The sequence below is a fragment of the Enoplosus armatus genome, chromosome 23 (genome assembly GCF_043641665.1).
Source record: "Enoplosus armatus isolate fEnoArm2 chromosome 23, fEnoArm2.hap1, whole genome shotgun sequence".
Taxonomy (NCBI): domain Eukaryota; kingdom Metazoa; phylum Chordata; class Actinopteri; order Centrarchiformes; family Enoplosidae; genus Enoplosus; species Enoplosus armatus.
The window spans coordinates 512,501-532,992 of NC_092202.1; the positions used below are offsets into that span (position 1 = coordinate 512,501).

Genomic DNA, 20,492 nt, shown 5'->3' on the forward strand with positions numbered 1-20,492 from the left:
CTGGTTCAGACTCAGGACATGAACACAGCCGCAGGCAGAGCTCGTTATTGGTTACTGAGATCACGTCACGTGACCGGAGCTTTTTATTAATAAACTCAATATGTGGTTATTTGAAACCCGACAGAGATGCGTCTGGTGTTTGTCCAGCGAACAGCTGGTGGGGCGAGTCCCAGTCTCGAACCCTGAGCGGTCTGAACGTGATCAAAGAGAACTAATAACAATAATTTGACTTTATAAATGGATGATTGTGCTTTCTATGATAACGAGAGTATGAACAGATGTTTCCTTCACAGACAGCTGATGTTTATCTTTAATCAGCTCTTTTAATATTAGCTGTTAATAAATAGTTACATGTTTTATATCCTGAAAAAAGGGTTCTTTCAGCCCCGAGTGAGGTCTGCAGGTTCAGGTTACATACAACCTCCAACAGCAGCCTGTCTGTGTCTCTCTGTCTGTCAACAGCAATTAGACAGAAGAAGAAGAGTTAAATATCAGTCTGTTTCTTTAATAAAAGATGAAACTCATTATTTACAAAACAATAACATGGTACAACATCTGTTGTTATTGGCTGATATTCATGTACAGGGGGTGGACAAAATAAACAGAACACCACACCACCTCTGTCCTAACTGCACGGGTAAATACTCCAAAAACAGCATTCAATTCATGTTAGCGTCTTAGCTTGCTAACATGCTAACATTTATCATAGTAACATGAGAGCACATTAGCATGCTGTGCTATGTTTAAGTGCAGCTGGTGGTCAGAGTTAGTTAAACGTCCAACAGTTGATCTGTTAAAACAAACATTCATTTATACAAGAAAACAGAATACATCTGATTTGTTTAGACGGCTAATCGTTGTTGTTACGCTTCAGTTTCTGTCCCGATGAAACAAACATTTTCAGAGGAGCCGGGAGGTGGACGCAGCCAGGCTAGCTGTTTCCCCGTTTCCACTCTTTCTGCTAAGCTCTGTCTGTCTGTCTGTCTGTCAACCTCAGAGAACAGGTAGCACCGTCATCGTCACCATCACCATCATCACCACCATCACCATGGTGACGAGGTAGCAGTTAGAGTGTCCACTTCAAACACCTGCAGAGACACAGAGGACAAAGAAAGAGGCTGAACCCTGGCTGAAGACGTCAACACAACTGAACTGATGAACCAGTGGTCCTCTGTGTGGTGTATATGTATGTATGTATGTATGTATGTTACTGCACTTATCAGGTACACCTGTACAATCTAATCTGATTCAATACAACACAGCAGCTCGGCCAGTTAAAGGATGATATCAGAGACCCCTCTGAATATAATGAAGCACCATGGCTACCAGCGCTGGTTTAAACAGGAAGCTTCACTTTACTCATTAATACGCAAAATATTAGATTAAACTCTGAGACTAAAGTTAATCTTCCAAAAGGAATTAAATGTTCTACAGAGACGACACTGTGTGTGTGTAGCTGTGTGTCTATCTTTATGAGGACCAATTTGAGTTTTACACCTTGAGAGGGGGGGACATTTCTGGTCCTCACTACCTCAAAGGACTATCTGAAGATCAAGACTTGCACTATAACAAGGTGTGTGTGTGTGTGTGTGTACCTGGTCTCTCTGTGTGTACACAGACACTTGCTGCTGCAGTAGCGCCCCCCACAGGTGGTGCAGGTGTAGTGAGAGGGGAAACCACAGACGCAGCAGAAGTGACGGGGTGGCAGAGAGGAGGGAGGGGCCGCCGCAGACAGGTAGTTCGGCTCCGGCTTCTCCTGCCAATCAGAGGGCAGAGCAGGGGTCAGCTGACAGCAGACTCTCAGCCAATGAGAAAGCGGGAACAGAGTGCAGATGTATAACCCACCTCCTCTTCCAGCAGCGTGGTGAAGTTCTTCCTGAATCGCTGCTTGAAGTGGTCGCCCCTCGTCTTCCTCTTCTTCTTCTCTGGAGACAGACGCAGATTAAAGATCTGAACCATCACACACGTTGGACAAATACGAGTCACCTGTCCTCCGACACGTTTTAAACCAGGAGTGTCTCACCTGGTTCTTCTGTCTCACTGAAGGCAGGCAGACGGGCAGTAGGACCTGGGGGAGGGAGGGAGGACAGAGGGTCGTCCTGGAAACACAAAAACTGTTGTGATTATGAGGAGACATCAGCCAATAGCATCACAGATCTCACCATCAGGATGTTTTTACATTGTCCCCAAATCCACGTCACAGCTCAAACCATCAGGTCCAAAAACCGATCATTTACAGATGGACTTCCTCTAATGTCAAACAGACAAATCTGAACTGTAAACACACGATTGATTCCACATCCTGCCCGATAGAATCATCAGTTATATAGTTCGAACAGAAAGGCAGCAGGTTCACGCAGACACACCTGGAAGTTGTCTTTCTCCAGAGCTTCCAGCTGTCTCGTCAGCCTCCGCTGTCTGGTGGCTTCATCCAAAACTCTGCGCTGCCCAGCCTCCACCCGAGCTGACAGACAGGCAGAGAAACAGAGAATCAAACCAAACTGCTTCATTAAAACTCGCAATTTAGCAATTTGTTGACTGAAACTTTAAAAACATTTCCTAAAATGCTTTACGACTTGATACGAACTAAAGTTGAATTCCTCGGACTGTGTGGCCACAAAACTTCACTTATTTCAATAAAACATTCATATCCTTCCAGGCAAGATCTATAGATGAAGCGCGATCCAGTTCCGGAGGTGAGGATTTCACTTACACTAGTGTTACTTTTGGGAAACGTTTATACGCCGAATGTATCGTATATATTAATATTATTATTATTATTATATTAATATGTAACAGCATGCGAGTGCCGTGTCAGGTTTACGTTTGAGTTAGCCCCAGAGCCGCTAACAGGTACGAAGACGGACAAAAAGGCAAACAGAAAACTGGTTAAGGAGTATTTCCACCTTCTAAACTTTAATTGATCAGATATATTAGTGTGTAATGCAACAAAGTAACGTTTTAATATATCATTTGGCAATAAATAAATAAATAAATAAAACTCACCGGAACCTTTCTTTTCCAGCACCATGTTGGTTGTTGTGTTCTCACTTCCTCTCTACGGAAGCCGCGGAAGTACCTACCACATCAGACGAAGCGCGTATTTCTTTAAAACAGGTCCACTGGTTAACGTTTCTTTTCGGGATTTCAAGTGCAAAACTTTAAGGGTTAAATACACATTAAAGATAATGTTTGACATTTCCGACATCTGAAGAAAGAACTCCTGTGCAAATGTGACTGTCACTGCTACGGCAAGCCACAGGGGACTACGGAGCCAGAGTTGAGTGCGTTTCCTTCTCTTTGTCGCCGTCTGGTGGCGAGAGAGAGAACTGTTAAAATATTGTAAATGCATCTTAGACATTTGATGGATCCAGATGTTCTTAGTTACTCTGATTTTGTTAATGGAGTTAATTTGACATAAAAACAATATTCTGTCATAAATTAAAGGGACTGAAAAAGTTGGGTTTCTTTGTACACAAGTAAAAAATGTATTCATGTTTAAACACGAGGCTCTCATCAGTTATTTCTGTCCTCTGCCACTACAAATGGGATGAGCATTAAAGTAATATCCAAAAGAGTTAACAGTGAGAATTATGTCTCCAGAATGACTGAGTCAAACGTTTCTTAGTAAAACTAATGTTGGTTTGATTCTTCAGTGTTCTCTGCCAATAGCAGGCCTCCAAAGGTGACGTGTCATGGCCACCTCACAGCTTCATCCACACCTTGTGATGAATAAGACTACCTATCATTCATTGTGTGCGCAACATGCTTCAATATATTAAAACATGCAAGAAGAGCGCTTATATACAACATCTACAACTACAGTAGATTCTGTTCTGTAACTGGGAAAAAAACTCCATCTGCTGATGAAGACCATGTGAGGAGATCAAAAAGCTTCAAAACAGCTACTAAATAGACCATGAGGCAGAGTTTCTGCAGGTTCACTAAGTTAAATTCAAGACTTTTAAAGACATTTTTAAGACAACAAATAACTGTTTCACAATCAAACTGGCCAAAGAATGAAAGATATTCAATAAAACCGGTTGGGAATGTATAACATGACATGAATTGAATATAATCAATATTATTAATTAATACATTTTCATCAGTACTTCCCAGCTGTTTATAACAATGATTCCTTATAATATTATTAATCAATCATTAAACACGACCTGGACTTTGATGAGCAGCAGAAAATGGAGTGAGGATTTACCAATTAAAAGATATCAAATTAATTAACTTCCACATATGAACTTGACGTGAGGTCAGAGGTCTGGAACAACAGCTCAGGGGATTTGAGAAGATTGAAAAGATTGTTGTCAACAGCAGGCTAGAAGAATATTTAGGACCTTTGTCAATAACATTTAAGACTTCTTAAGACATTTCAAGGTCAGTAAAGACTTTTCAACATCTCCCGCCTTTAAGATTTTACATTAAAGATTTTGTGGTCTGCTGTTTCTCATGGAGAGGCTAATAATAATAATAATAATAAAAATAACTGATAAACATTATGAAAACGAGTTGTTATTGAAAGCCGGGACTCAGTGAGCTCATGATGTTTCGTAGAAACGGATAACAAAAGTTGTAGAAAATGTGTTTTTTAATGTCATGAAGCCAAAATAGTTTCTAACATACAGTTTACAGTTGATCCACGACATCATCATATAACCACACAGCTTCACTTCCCCTCGACACAGAAGACAAACGCACCCCGCTGTGACAGTAAAATTATTTATTAAAATCTCAAAACTTTATCTGCTCAGTCATTAACAAATAATTTAATGCAGTTTGTACAAAGCCAGAGACGTTGACTCCTCGTATCGACAGGCACACATGGAGAGAAAACTAAAGGCAGCGCCTGGTGGAAACCTCCAAAGTCCAGTTGCTATGGAGTCGCTCCTCAAACAGACTCAAAACCATCAAAACACACTTTTTCATTTTTAAATAAAGAGATAAACACTGAGAGAGGAAACGACGGTTTCACACCACGACGATGGGAAATCCTCATGATGGAAACACAAAGGAGAATGAATTAAAAAAACTAAACAACAAAGAATAAAACATCAAAATATAAAAGGCCTTTAAAAATATCTCAAAGTGGAGTTTCACCTCCTGACAACTCGATTTACAGACTTCTTGGCGTTAAACATGATTTTCTTTCTTTTTGAAACATCGTCAGTCATTCTTCACGTCTCTGTTCTCTGTGTTTCACTTACGTCTCTCCTGGTTTCACATTCACTGTTTGGAGGAATCAAACTCTCAAAAGATCAATTTTAGAGTTTGATGGAGTGTAACAGCTGATGGTCACACACACACACACACACACACACACACACACACACACACACACACACACACACACACACACACACACACACACAGGTGGAGTGTGTTCTGCTTGCATAGATTCAGGTAGTGTAATGAGATAAGGCAGTACAGTGACATGATTTTAACCTCCACAAGAGACTCTTATTTTGAAATGCACATTTGCTTGTCTGAAGTCACTAAATGAAGTTAAAAGCTAAATAAAGTGACTCTTATTCTGAAAAGTCCCACAACGATGCATTCAGGATCCTCTGTCTGACTGTGGTGAAAGTCGTATGAAGAAATAATCATCACGTCTAATCCTCCGTCCTGCCTGTCTCTATCTGTGATGATGAGGTCGACTAATGTTCACACACACACACACACACACACACACACAGTAGACCAGTTGAAGTGGTTGGTTGGTCTGATTGATTCGTGAACTGGAAGGCTCTTTAACAACACACACACACACACACACACACACACACACACACACACACACACACACACACACACACACACACACACACACACAGCGGGTCTAGGGGTCTACGAAGGACACCATGATGTATCTGGTCCCTCTGGTGGTGGGCAGACCCTCGTGGTAGTGTGTTAGGCGCCCGGGGTGCATGAAGGACCAGCCCTTCCTTGGAGACTCCACTTGACAGTCGTAACGCAGGAACCTGCAGCCCCCACCCTGACACACAGAGACAGGTACAGACAGACAGACAGGTAAACAGGTGTTTGTTTGTTCTGTGGTTTTTAGTGAAGAAAACGTCCGAGCAGATTTTAATGGGCTCATCTGTTCTTCACTGAACATCTCACTGCATGAGAGTGAAGATTAGAGTGAGATAAAATACACAACTTCAGTGTGTTTCTGTGGGTACCTCGTAGTCGACGCCCTTCCTGTTCAGGGCGATGTTGATGGTGAAGGTGGAGGAGTCGTGATGCGGCCGCAGAGACGGCTGCTCGTCAGGACGGTAACGCACCACAAAGTTCATGATGGCCTGGGCCTGCACACATGGGAGATGAGTTATTTGTAACGTCATGGACTAAAGAGACTCCTGACAGAAGCTGCACAAAGAGGAACTCCTAGAAAACATTTCAGATCGTTCAGCATCAGACTGAGCAGGTCTTTCAACCAGACACTGAACTGTTTTTTTTCTTACTTTGGTGGGATCTTAGTCTGGACTGTACCTCGGGGTAGGGTCTGGACTGTACCACGGAGTAAGGTCTGGACTGTACCACAGAGTAAGGTCTGGACTGTATCTTGTGGTAGGGTCTGGACTGTACCTCGGAGTAAGGTCTGGACTGTAGCTTGTGGTAGGGTCTGGACTGTACCTCGGAGTACCACGGAGTAAGGTCTGGACTATACCACAGAGTAAGGTCTGGACTGTACCACGGAGTACCACGGAGTAAGGTCTGGACTGTATCTTGTGGTAGGGTCTGGACTGTACCACGGAGTACCACGGAGTAAGGTCTGGACTGTATCTTGTGGTAGGGTCTGGACTGTACCACGGAGTAAGGTCTGGACTATACCACAGAGTAAGGTCTGGACTGTATCTTGTGGTAGGGTCTGGACTGTACCACGGAGTAAGGTCTGGACTATACCACAGAGTAAGGTCTGGACTGTATCTTGTGGTAGGGTCTGGACTGTACCTCGGAGTAAGGTCTGGACTGTACCACGGAGTACCACGGAGTAAGGTCTGGACTGTATCTTGTGGTAGGGTCTGGACTGTACCTCGGAGTAAGGTCTGGACTGTACCACGGAGTACCACAGAGTAAGGTCTGGACTGTATCTTGTGGTAGGGTCTGGACTGTACCACGGAGTAAGGTCTGGACTATACCACAGAGTAAGGTCTGGACTGTATCTTGTGGTAGGGTCTGTACCTTGGGGTAATAGCCAGGGTAGAGTTTTTCGGTGACAGGGACGATGTACTCTTTGAGGAATTTGAGCCACTCCTTCTCAAAGCCGATCTGGTTCATGTGGATATCAACAGTTGGGACGTTTTCATAACCACCGGACAGGCGCTCATCCTGAACACAGAAACAGACAAAACTCATTTAACACACTTTCAGACAGACAGACAGACAGACAGGTAGGTCCTCAGGTTACCTTGTGTGATCCTCCAGACCATCCACCGTTGTGCTCCATGGTCTCCACCAGATGATCACACATCTTCTCTGAGAAGGCTGGAAACCAGTAAACATCTGGACAGGGCTGAGACACAGAGTTCAGATCATGACTGAACTACAGATGGAACACATGATTGTTAACAGAGGCAGGGAGAGAGACAGACAGGGACACAAACATGGACTGATTACTGTTTACTGTTGTTTTGTGTTTTGTTACCTGCTCCACAAACCTCTTCTCATCTTCAAAGATCTTGGAGTAGTTCTCATTGATGTACTTCTCCTTCCAGTCCTGCAAATACAAACACAATTAGCCTCGTGCTTCCATTCGGTTCACCATGTGTTCATGCTGGCGTTTCTATGTTTGTCTGACCACGGGGTTGTCGAAGATCTGCCACATGTCCGGGTGCAGCCTGGATGTGTTGAAGCTGGTCGACGCCACCAGACGACCAAACTCATCGCGGTTTGACACAAACATGAAGACTCCCTGTGGATTTAACAAAGGCTCGTTACACTCAAAAAGTATCCCGGGATTTATCTGCGTTTTATTTCGATAACACAACCTAATTATTGTTTATACCCATCGTGTAATAAACCGGAGTGACCCTTTAATTAGTCCGATACATGTGAAGCTGCTGACAGTGTAAACGGCGGCTGGTGTTCAGCAGGTGTTACCTGGTCTCTGATGCTCCTGCAGAACACCATGTCAGGGTCCATCCCCTCATCCACGTACAGGTTCACCTGGGACAGTTTGGACCGCAGCATGCTGCCTTTGATCAGGTAGGCCTGAGTGATGTACGGGACGTTCCACAGACCGCTGTGCGCGCACACACACACACACACACACACACACACACACACACACACACACGTAAACTTTGTCACTGTGGTTTATAGTTAAGGTGGAATGAGAAGCACACTGAAAAGACACTAACTACTCTGTGTGTGTGTGTGTGTGTGTGTGTGTGTGTGTGTGCGCGCTCACATCCTCTTGCCCTGGACGACCTCGATGTAGTCTTCAGATCTGGAGTAGTATCCCTCCGGACTCAGAGCGCCCCAGAAGTTACTCCACAGCTTCCCGTGTTTGGACAGCATGGGAGCTATAACTGACCTGAGAGAGAAACACTAACATTAATATTAAAAAACAACTAACAGGAAAAAAGCACTAATTTCTTCTCATTATGCGAAAATATGAAAACATGTAGGAGTAGATTACGTACTTGTTTTCCTCGATTAGTATCCTCAGTGTGTCGGGGTTCGTCAAGGCCACTTCGGAGTCGATGCTGAAGTAGTAATCACACTCTGGATCCTTCCTGCACGCCTCGCTGCACACAAACATGTTAGTTAAGATCCCGGGTGTCCTCAAAGTTTTACAACTTCTGCATCTTTAGTGAGATTCCATAAAGGTCCACTTTCAGAAATCATGGTTTAAAACTGTATTCGGTGACAATGAAACAGTTCAGATATTTATTATTATAAATGTGTAAAAAGGGAAACATGGGATCTGGCACTTTGATATCCGGTACTTGGGACTACTTTCATTTGCCCTTTCGAACAGCAGCCTCCAGGCAACAGTCAGGCCCTAACACTGGTTTAATCTGCTGTGGATATGAACGAGCGTTAGAAAGTAATCTTAACATCTTAACATAACTGGTTTGGTGTGCGCTCACTGCTCAACTATGTAGACGGATGTTAAGGTCACTTCTCTCTCCACTCACACAGCCATGGCTCTGGCCTTGTTCTCCTGCAGGTTCTCCTCTGGTCCGACCAGCAGGGCGTCGGGGAACAGAGCTCTGTGACGCTCCCAGAACCTCTGGATGTGACGCTCGTGGTACACAACCTGGATCACAGGTAGATCACATCAGAACAGAGTAGATGAGAATGGATGAGAGCAGATTCCTGTTCCGTCCTGTGCCCACTGTTTGTGTTTGTGTCGTACGTTGTTGTGGATGAAGAGGCGGATCCTCTCTGTCGGATAGTTGAGTGTCATCAGTCGGTCCAAGAACTCCTCCATGAAGGGAGTCGCATGTTCGATAAACACCGCCACGTACACCAGAGGCATGTCCTCATCCTAAACACACACACACACACACTGTTTGAACATTCAACAAAACAACAGTTCTAACTTTATACAGTTTAAAGTTACAGGCAGAACGACAGCGTCATCAGGTGAGCGTACGTACAGGTGTGTCGTTGAAGAACAGCAGGTCGTCATCACAGATCCCACAGCCGTTCTCAAAGGTCCACGCTGTGGGGACGTAGTTACCCAGGTAGTTCAACTGCAGCTGCAGAGACGAACAAAGACACTAGTGCCGTGTGATCCACTTCACACTCCTGAGAAAAGTCTAAAAGTGCTTTGACATCACTCGAAACCTCATAGCGAAGCTTGTACATCCTGAGAAAATGGACATTTCAGATAAGCAGCTCATGTAGTCGGTGTACAGAGGTTTATAACAGTCACTGATGTTATCACAGCAGCAACTAGTTTATCTTGCGTCACAACGATCGGGAGGTAAACAATAGAAATACTCTCTGGCGCCCCCCTGAGGAGGCCTTTGTCTTTGTCCGGCTAGGACTTTGGTCAAAACGATGAGTGAATATTTCATGCCCCACCTCCCTGTGATGCTCATCCTGTCTTTTCTGGAGTTTTCTTTCTCGTCTTCTGTGTTCAGCAGGTCGTGAAGAAGTACAACCTGGACTGTGGTGAGGTTTGTCTGTTTATCCAGTAATGACAGCGTTCCTACACGTGTTGTTTAAATTACACTCTGAGCTGTCATTTCAACCATCATTTAAAACCAAAGCATCGTGTCTGAATCACTGCGGTGTGTTCTGGTGAATGGACCGTCACATGGTGCTGGTGGAAGACTGTGATTGGTCGGTTACCTTGGTGGGTCCGTTGCCATGGATAATGACAGGAAGTGTGTCGTAGGCAACGTTCCTTGCTCTGACCTTTGCCCTCTCAAACTTCAAGACGACTTCATCTGACAGAGACATTCAGTTCATTCACAGTGTGACAGTGATGTGGTTTATATATGTGTGTGTGTGTGTGTGTGTGTGTGTGTGTGTGTGTGTGTGTGTGTGTCTCACCAACAGCTCCGTTCAGGTTTTGGAAGATTCGGGAGCGGTGGTCCAGAGTCATGTTGAACTTGGTCTGCAGAGACGGATCACATGAACATCATGAACATCATGAACATCAGCTGTTTGCTGCTGAAACAGCTGCTCAGTCTACATGAACAGTTTACCCTCTGAGTCTGGTCCAGGTAGATTTTGGTGTAGAAAAGCTGGTCGTCGTCGTTGTCTTTGTACTTCCACTGCTGGACGATCGTACTGAGATCTGAAGCGAAGCCGATAAACCCTGAACACAAACACACACACATTATACACATATATATATATATATATATATATAATTCATTTCTCCTTTATTTTGTTATATATCGTATATATGATTTCAAACACGACTCACAGACGACGCCTTACCTCCTGAGTTGAGGTAGCGTTTCCCAGAATGCACCTCTGGGTATTTGGGGGCCAGTCTCTGGTCGGGCCAGCAGAATCCCTCAGCAGAGAAAACCACTCTGTGACCCAGACGGGAAAACTTAGACAGCAGCTCCTCCGGACCCGACGCAAAGATCACGTCATAACTACAGAGAGAGAGAGCGATATCATATATATATAAATATATATATATATATATATATATATATATATATCATACATCATATATAGAATATATATAATATTCTGGAGTGCAGATGATCATGTTTTTATAGTTAACTGCTCTTAACTCTGAATTCTTAAACAGGAAATGAACGTTCTATGAGGTCTGCAGATTTTATTGTGAAAGTTGTCTGAAACTGAAAATAACTGAAATGAAATAACAGCAACTGTCAGCAACAGAAAACTAATCAGCATCCTCTGGTTCCAGAGTTTTAATCTCAGTAAACTGAACATGTATTCTTTAACATTTCATTCAACAACTGATGAACTGATTAGTAAAGAAAATAACGGTCCGTTGGTTTTTACAGTATTGCTCACTGGCTCTGCTGTATATGAAGCCCCAGCTGGCTGGCCATGACACTATAAAGAACACTTTATTCATGGACATAACGAGGGGCAGGTCTGAGGTCTGTCATCAGTGTAATCACAGCCGCCATGTTGGAGCTCAGGGGTCTCCTCACTCTGCTGCGGCGGGCTTATAAATAGAAACACTAGCAAGCATAAAGGGTTGGATCCAGCTGTTTTTCTGTATGACGACGCTGTGTTGACAATAGAACGTCTGTTTTGGGAGCTTTTCTACAACAGTTAGTTGAGTCAAGATAGAACTTTTAAAACTTTACTGTCGTCATGGAAATGATATGTTAAACGAGTCGAAGAAGAAGACTCCTTCACGTTCATGACGGCACTGACGCACTGCTGGAAGAAACTTCAAGCTCATTTGTAGCAGAATCAGTCTTTTTATTTGTGTGTGAAGTGAAAAAAAACACAAAGTATTGATAATTTGAAGTACTACTGTGGTACAGGACAAACACACCTTTCATCATATGCTAGAAATGTATATAACCGTCCCAACTCGCTGTAACTGTATTTGAATTAGATTCCACTCAGTCGACTTCTAGTATGAGACTTCAGTGTGATGCACTTACTCACTAACAAAGTCTGACAGGTCGAGTTCTGTAAATACTTGTTGGTGTAAATCAAACCAAAATACTTCACTTTTGTCGTATTTTGTTCGTCCAACAGTCAAAAACTAATTTTACGTTGACTAGAGAGTAAAGCAGGAGCTCTGTAACTTACTGACACATCCTCCAGCTTTAGTGGTTACCATGTGTTCACAGCTAACAGCTAACAGCTAACAGCTAAGAGCTGCAGCGAGTACTCTAAGGGCCTTTCTTGCCCTGGGTTTTGTCTCTCAGGCTCTCGCACTAAACATCTTATTGGTTGTTGCAGCTGCATTTTTCAAACGACTGTTTTCACAAATAATCCAATCCGTATTTTGATTTGATAATCTCCTAAAAAAGACACTAAACTTGAACATCGATCCAAAACAAAGCAGTCAAGAAATACATAGTATTTAATAACAAATGAAGAAACATCATAAAGTATGTACAGGTCATTATAAGTGACTGCCAATATTTATGAATAGCACGATAACCAACTTCATAGTCTCTCCGTCTGTAACAAACCTTTCTTCTCGTGTGCGTGTGTGTGTGCGCGTGTGCGTGTGTGTGTAAGCAGGACAGGTGAGTCAGGAAACAAAGAAACAACAGAGTGAAAAATGAGAATAAAGAGTTGAAGAGAAGCAGTGACAAAAGACAGAGGCAGACAAAAGGGAAATACAAAGAGAAAGGAGGACAGGTGGCTGAAGAGGATAGTTACATAACACACACACACACACACACACACACACACACACACACACACACACACACACACACACACACACACACACACACACACACACACACACACACACACGCACAGGTGGGTGTTACCTGTCGACGAACATGATGACCATGTCCTTCTTGTCAGAGTGTTTGAGCAGCTCCCTCTTCAACCATCTGACCTTCTGACCTCCACCCACCGTCCGAGCCACGTCACCCCCCTTCCACTCCTCCCCCAGGCCCAGGACCTGCACACACACCATCATCATCATCATCATCATCTGATAAAGTCCCACACATGATCTTATAAACAGGTGTGTGTGTGTGTGTGTTACCTTCACAGTGTAGTTGAACTCTCTGGCCGTCCTCATGAAGCGGTTGAAGCCGTCAGTCTCCTCTGTTGCCGCGGTGATCACCAGCAGGTTTTCTACACACACATGGACGTGTGTCAACTAATCAACGACTGATCAATGACTGTATATGTAATCAATGTATAGCCTTCAGCAGAGGAGGGATAAAGTCGTTGTTTTTGGCGCTAAAATTAAAAACTAAAAGCTTTCCTTCTTTCAAATACTAAAAGTAAAAGTACTCATTATGCAGAATAATATCTGTCGTACTATTGTATTATAATTACTGATGCATTCATGTGATCATCACTTTAATGCTGGGTAGCTTCATCTATAATAATACATCATCATTTATTAGTTGATTATATTTTGTATTAATAATCTGACTCAGAACCCCCCCCCCCCCCAGGCTTTCGAGGAATTTGGTGAGAGTGAAATTCCTCAGAAATACCTCGGAGAGGTTAACGAGGTGAAGAGCAGGAGGGGGAGGCAGAAAGAGGACATCGGGGGAGGAGGGAGAGTGTTTGAAAAGGCCTCCTTGTCCTCAGTTCCCCCAGGTTTCTCTTAGTCTACCAACACGTGTTTCAGAATACATCCATTAATAATACAGCTGAATGATCCTGCCACCATCACCACAGTGGCTTCATGGCTGTCACCATGGATGGATCACTATGATGCCTTCATGGGATGTAGGATTTACCATCGACACACCTTTCCCAACACTTTTGAGGATTTCTGAAGTAAAATATAGCAGATGACTATTTTCACGACTGATTAGGTGATAAATTGTCAGAAGATGTAAAAATGGTTCGTCTCATTTTGTTCAACCAACAGTTCAAAACCCAAAGAGGTTCAGTTTACTGAGATATAAAACAGAGAAAAACTGAAAATCTAAAGAAAAAAAAAAGATTCATTGACTAATTGTTACAGACCAAAAGCAAAATAGTTTTAAAACGTTCAAAATATGTCATAAATGAATCGCGTGGCATTTAGTGACGATTGTCTCAAACTATTCTTTTATTAAATATGCACTATCATGGGATACGTTTATGTAAGATTTTGAATTTCATTTCTTTAACCTCTTATTTTGTTTTGTTGATTTCCTCCCTGGAAATCAATAAAGTTTAATCTCAACTTCTCTGAATAAATGAGAGACAGAGTCAGACAGTGATAAGCCACATGGTTGGAACAATCATGATCAATCAAAGATCATATTAAATCTGACGAACAGTGACTGTAGAGGAATAAATTGGGACTCAGCAGCTAAAGGTTAATATTGTAAGAGTTCATCCAAAGTACTAACAGCTTATGGCTTTAAAGAGTAGGACTTTACAGAGTGCTCGTCTCAGTAACATGTGTTCACTACTGACTGCAGAGTGAAGTCTGCATGCAGCAGTGAGAACCAGGCGGGAGAAAGGACACTTTGTATGACGACAGATGATTTCATGTTGTCAGACAGACACACCTCTAAAAACCTTCGAGACACAGAGGCGTTTATTAAAGAACCTGAAGTAGACAACAGGAGAATACAGAGATGTTGGCTCACTGTTTACACTATGGTAGCTCTACTTTTAACGTCTCTGGATGTACTAGACCATTCATGTGTGGGCTAATCAAAGAGGAGGACTAATTATGCTAATACGTGAATGTGATGAAGTATCTTTAGTTTTCAGGTATTTAATTCACTGGATTATTAGACAAAAACAGTGATTTTCCAGGATATATACTATTTTACAGTATATCTTGATATTGCATTACACAATTACACATGATGTGATGGAGGATTTTATCCACGTCGCTCAGCTCTGCTACACCACAACAACTTCACAGAAACTATTTCTGACAACAGACCCCCAACAACTCACACACAGCTGTCCAAACACACTCACACACACACACGGTAAAAATATCACTGCTATTCAAACAACTCCATACTGCATCTACAACTACATGCTCATCACCACACTGCACCAGAGTGCACCACGAATCTGCTCCATGTTGTACTAACAGGAAGTGATACCTACAACTTCAGAGCCACTTCTTTTATTACGGTTGTGCTGTTTTTTTTCATTTACTGTTTAATTTGGAAAAGACTTTTACACACATTTACTCAGTTGCAGTAGGGATTTTCTGTGCTCTGATTGGATGATTTACACCACCAAATATCACTAAGAACACAACAACATTTAAGCAGATTATTTCCCCCTAATTTAACTTCTGCAGACCTCACTGTGTGGATCTACCATGAGCACCGTCTGCGTGACCGAATGAACAGAACTGATTCCAAAAACACTGAATTTCATGACACTGACAAAGAAACTGTACTTAATGCTTATCAGTCACTAAAACTTAACTAAAACTAATATGACGTTTGGTTCAAATCAAATAAGAGACTTACAGACACACACTTTTACATCAATAATAGATTATATATGTGGGTAGTGACTCAGAAATCTGGAAAGTTCCTTCAGAGCTGCTGAACTAGACTGGGGCTCCGAGAGGTAAAGATACAGCTTTTACCTCGTGTCATGGACTTCACAGACCACAATGAACCAGATCATATCTTTAAAATTACGAATTTAACTGCAGAAAACACCACCAGACCATCATTTACACAAGCTTCTTCCAGCTTTATAAGTCATGTCTGTTCATGTAGATGATGACTGAAATATTCCAGACAGCCTTCAGTCTTTTTCCCCACAAAGCTACCACAGAAAATCAGTTCAAATGTTGCTAATCAGATAATCAGCTGATCATTTTAGTGGAATATCTGCTTGTTAGACCGATACACACAGACAGTTCAGATACATGACTTTGACTTCCTCACTTTGTCAACACTTTTGACATTTTAAAGGGCAGATTGTTAAACAATGAATGTAAAAAATAGACTATACAGCAATCACAATGAACGTTAGCCACAGTCTTGAATTCTTGCTAGTTAGCCTCAAGGCTAAAAGTTAGGAAGTTGGAGGGTCTCATGGTTTTCATACCAGCTAAAACTCTTCCAGTACCAGTAAAAACTTCATAAACTCAGAGTCACCGCTTATTCCAAAACACATGTCGCTGTTGAAACCGTTAATAAAATGTAAATGTGAATAACAGTGTAATTAGCAACAGTTAGCTAAACGAACCAGAGCTCCAGCGGGTCAGAGTGGTTCGCCTGGCCGGGCAGGGGACCCTCCGGAGCGGCCTTACCTGGAGAGAGCCTCCGCTGTTCGGCCGACACGGAGCTCTGGAAGAAGGCGAGAGCCAACAGGCAGAGGAGACGACAGGAAGACATGGCTGCTTTTTAAAAACCCGTTAGCAGCTCTGTTCAGACTGTAAACCGTCACTTTACTCCGTTTTCTCTCCTCTCGTCTTCACTCCATCAGCTATCCTCTCTGACTCTCGAACGGCTTTCACATCTCGCGATATGCGTCACTCTAAGTTATAAAAAGATGTCAACAGAAGCTGGAAAAAAAACTCGCCCGCCCGTTCGTCAAGTATAAACCAATCAAAAGCGCAACGGTTCTGATTGACGGGGTCACCGGGCCAATCAGATGAGGACAAATGGAAACGAGTGGGCTGGGAGTCTCTTCTCGCTTATTTCGTGGCCTCGAGCTGCAGAAAGTTCGTGAAAAATGGAGAAAGTGAATCTTTGCCACGTCTGATGCATTCCTGAGAGAGAGGGAGAGAGACCCAGAGACAGCACGGGGAGAGAGAGCGAGGGCGGGGCTGATCAACACTTAATAAACATATTCTTCATTTATAGATCATCATATAACCACTATGGCTGCACATTTCATTACATTATCATATTATATTACTACTATTACTATTACTATTATTAGTAGTAGTATTATTAGTATTAGCCTAAACCACAGAACCACACTGCTATCTTACTGGTAGATAATATATATATAACTGTTCATTTATATTTATATTATTTTTCACATTATGCTGATTCCTGATTCCTATTATATTCATGTATGTGAAGGCCAATCTATTTATAAATATACATTTCAAATATAGTGTATCTACAATTTATTATTATTATTATTTATTTATTTCAATGATTCTTATATTGATCAAAGCATGTAGAATAGATACATTTGACAACACATACTATTGCCATTTATTCAAAGTGATTTCTTTATTTCCATCACAACCCAAATGTTTTAACAATGTAAACCGAGGATACCATCAAATTTTATGAAAAGTACAAAATAGAAAAAACAACAAACAAACAAAAACAAAATAAATAATACATGAATACTACGGATTAAAAAACCGGATTAAAGTATTTCTAAAGATTACGTTTATAACAGGATAATAATAACAAAAAGTCAAACATTCATCTTTCTTTACATATAGAATAAATTGTGACATATTTAGCAGAAAGTCGTTCAATCAATAATTGGTTGGTGCCCTTCATTTTAATTGCCCACAATATCTAAATTAATGTTTTTATTTGACGTCTGCAGCCCCGCCCCTTGTCGCTTGTTGCCATAGTAGCGCAACAACACCGCAGCGACAGACGGGACTGAAGGGGGGCATTTTGGGCCGCTTTATAACGGATTAATCCCGTGTTAGTGCTGTGTTTAAACGTGAGTCTGGGCGTGATGGAGAGACCGAAGTACTTCACTCCCGCTGAGGTGGCAGCTCACAACACCGCCGCCGACCTGTGGGTGTCGTTTCTGGGCAAAGTGTGTGACCTGACCCCGCTGATGGCCCAACACAATGGTGAGCATCGGACTGCAGTAAAAGTACTAATACCACACTGTACAAATACTCTGTTCCAGTACAACACTGTGAGTCCAATCAGTCAGATGTCCTTAAAGTATTCCACCCGTCAGATGTCCCCTGTGTCTGTCCTCCTGTGTCTGTCTCCCTGTGTCTGTCCCCCTGTGTCTGTCCTCCTGTGTCTGTCTCCCTGTGTCTGTCCTCCTGTGTCTGTCCTCCTGTTATAGATTCTGTCATTAGAGGATTATTCCTCCTCATTAATGTGAAGCAGGATGTTACTGTTGGAGTTGAGGTGGAGCTTTTTCAGCTAATGATTATTAGTTCACTGTGGATGAATCAGCTGATTATTTTCTCCATTAATCGATAGTTTGGTCACAATGACCCAGAGCCCAAAGTGACGTCTTCACAAAGCTCCACATTATTAACAAGACATTACAATTATTAACAGCATTCAGAGGGAAAGCAGCACATCTGCATCTGAGCAGCTGGAACCAGGAAATGGTTTCACACCATCAGTTCACTTCCTGTCAGTCCACTGATCCATTAATGGACTGATCGATTCAGCTGGACTTAATAAACTGGTTAATAACAAAACATCAGACTTTATAAACTCTTAATCTGTAAAGTAACTAAAGCTGTTAAATAAATGTTGTGAAGTAAAAGTACTGCATTTCCCTCTGAGTACCTCACTCACTTACAGTGTCTTTGTGCTTAAGTAAAGTAGTGGAGTAAATGTACTTAGTTATATTCCACCTCTCGAAACTATACTGATATACTTCTACTTCACAACATTTCAGAGTAAAATATTGTACTTTTTACGCCACTATTTATTAAAAAGCTGTACTTTCTATTTCCTTTTAATCAGTGTATAGAAGTTTATAAAGTAGTTGGGGGTTCGATCCCCTAACCCTCCCCCCGTCATGTCGAAGTGTCCTCGAGCGAGGCACTGAACCCTAAGTTGCTCCTTCCATGGTCGCTCGGATGCTCGGCGAGAATGTGTGAATGAGACTTTGTGCTTTGGGAACCGTGAAGGTTGAAAAGCACGACCATTAATGTGTATGTAGCATATATATATATATATATATATATATATAATTCAACATGAATAACCTTTAGTTGTCTCTGTGTTAAAACAGCTGTCAATCAATTTGGGATTGATCAGCATCCAATCTTGTGGTTTAAATGATGTTGGGGGGCGGGGCTACTGGAGTGTTGAAGCAGCTGTAACATGTAAAATAAGATGAAAAGAAGTGACAAAGGTATTTGATAACTATCTTCTGTGTACAGAGCGTCTCTCCTGAATGTTCTCTGCAGGCGACGCTCTCCTGTTACCCATCATGGAGCGTGCAGGAAAGGACGTCAGCTGCTGGTTCGACCCTGAAACTAAAGACGTGAGCGCTAATCGAACTGACCAGCCAATCAGTGAGCAGCTCTCCGCTCTGCTCCTGGTTCACCTGCATGTACCTGTCCTCTGTCCTCAGGTCCTGAAATATGTGGATCCACTGACTAACTGTGTGAGATACTACACCCCCAGGGGGCGCTTCGTGCACGTTCCCCCCGCCGGCCCTCGCTCCGACTGGGCCAGTGACATGGGCCAGCCCTGGTGGAGGGACGAACGCTACGAGGTGGGACTGCTGTCTGCTAAAACCAGGTGGATACGAGTCATCAACACGCTGACGTCACAGGAGCAGCGACTGCAGGTGAACTGTCCACACACACCTGAGACTGTGTCTGGGCGGGACTCGTGTAGCTCCGCCCACAAGGTTTATAAAATGTCTCAGAGATGAAAAACGCGTCTGTTCACTTATTTACAGTAAGATTATTTATTGAAACCAAGTTTAGTCGGTCAGTAACTGTTTTAATTTTGAGAGATCTTGTGTTCCAGTGGAGATTGTGTCCTGATGGTGGCATCAATATACACAGCAGACATCGTGGCAGGTCTGTAGCTCTTGAGATGTTTGTTCTGGGTCAAGGTGTTGAACACAAGTACAGACCCTGAACATAGCAGGACTCTGAGCGAGTCTGGTAAAAGTTCACTGTCTCCTGCTACAGAACGATGAACCCCACGTCAGACACTGAGCTCTGGGAGGATTAACTTCCTGCTGTTGGTCCTCAGGTGTGTTCAGAGGAGACTCTGGCTGAGATCCTCCAGCGTTACCTGCACTACAACTCTCACGCCTGCAGCTACACCTGGAAACATGACGGAGCGAGTCTGGACATGAGCAGGACGCTCAGCGAGAACAACGTCCTCGATGACGACCACGAGCTCCAACGGGTACGACTGGACCGAGACCTCTTCACCCCCGCCATCCTCCTCCACTTCAACGATGACCTCACCGAGGGCTGACCTCTGACCTCATCAAGGGCCGAGAGAGCCGAGCTGAGCGCCACCTGCTTCACACCGTCCTCATGATACTTTACAGACCTCCAACCTGCACATTAAATGAACACGAGAAACTTAAAGGCTGACTTTATTCACACTCACAGAATTTTAGTCTAAAACCCGCTCTGATGTTTCTGTCCACTAGTTTTCAGCAGAAACAAACACAACATTAACACATCGTCAACAAACCAACATGTGATCAAACAGCTGCTTGTT

At 42.8% G+C, this 20,492-nt stretch overlaps 3 protein-coding genes across 6 annotated transcripts; 1 reads left to right on the forward strand and 2 right to left on the reverse strand.

Moving 5' to 3' along the window:
• Positions 1 to 484: 484 nt before the first annotated feature.
• On the reverse strand, positions 485 to 3,044 carry znhit1 (zinc finger, HIT-type containing 1). 2 transcript variants are annotated; one of them, XM_070929467.1, is made up of 6 exons: positions 3,007 to 3,044; positions 2,367 to 2,464; positions 2,024 to 2,099; positions 1,846 to 1,920; positions 1,596 to 1,756; positions 485 to 1,088 (listed from the first exon to the last, which is right to left on the reverse strand). In XM_070929467.1, the coding sequence occupies exons 1-6, from the start codon at positions 3,029 to 3,031 to the stop codon at positions 1,044 to 1,046; spliced, it is 480 nt and encodes a 159-aa protein (XP_070785568.1). In that variant the 5' UTR covers positions 3,032 to 3,044; the 3' UTR covers positions 485 to 1,043. The 2 variants fall into 2 exon arrangements, with proteins under 2 accessions (XP_070785568.1, XP_070785569.1); XM_070929468.1 differs by having other exon boundaries at positions 1,846 to 1,925.
• Positions 3,045 to 5,702: 2,658 nt separating this feature from the next.
• plod3 (procollagen-lysine, 2-oxoglutarate 5-dioxygenase 3) lies at positions 5,703 to 18,326 on the reverse strand. Of its 3 annotated transcripts, XM_070929434.1 has the most exons (20): positions 18,320 to 18,326; positions 16,367 to 16,456; positions 13,160 to 13,251; positions 12,936 to 13,072; positions 10,921 to 11,084; positions 10,683 to 10,795; positions 10,528 to 10,591; positions 10,324 to 10,421; positions 9,624 to 9,725; positions 9,380 to 9,511; positions 9,159 to 9,280; positions 8,661 to 8,765; positions 8,426 to 8,551; positions 8,116 to 8,257; positions 7,814 to 7,927; positions 7,661 to 7,732; positions 7,424 to 7,528; positions 7,198 to 7,344; positions 6,195 to 6,320; positions 5,703 to 6,004 (listed from the first exon to the last, which is right to left on the reverse strand). In XM_070929434.1, exons 1-20 carry the CDS (start codon positions 18,324 to 18,326, stop codon positions 5,849 to 5,851), a joined length of 2,214 nt encoding a protein of 737 aa, XP_070785535.1. In that variant the 3' UTR covers positions 5,703 to 5,848. The 3 variants fall into 3 exon arrangements, with proteins under 3 accessions (XP_070785535.1, XP_070785536.1, XP_070785534.1); XM_070929435.1 differs by lacking the exon at positions 18,320 to 18,326 and having other exon boundaries at positions 9,380 to 9,505; positions 16,367 to 16,469; XM_070929433.1 differs by lacking the exon at positions 18,320 to 18,326 and having other exon boundaries at positions 16,367 to 16,469.
• cyb5d1 (cytochrome b5 domain containing 1) lies at positions 17,773 to 20,240 on the forward strand. The gene is made up of 4 exons (XM_070929466.1): positions 17,773 to 17,893; positions 19,208 to 19,284; positions 19,375 to 19,593; positions 20,010 to 20,240. Exons 1-4 carry the CDS (start codon positions 17,773 to 17,775, stop codon positions 20,238 to 20,240), a joined length of 648 nt encoding a protein of 215 aa, XP_070785567.1.
• Positions 20,241 to 20,492: the final 252 nt, after the last annotated feature.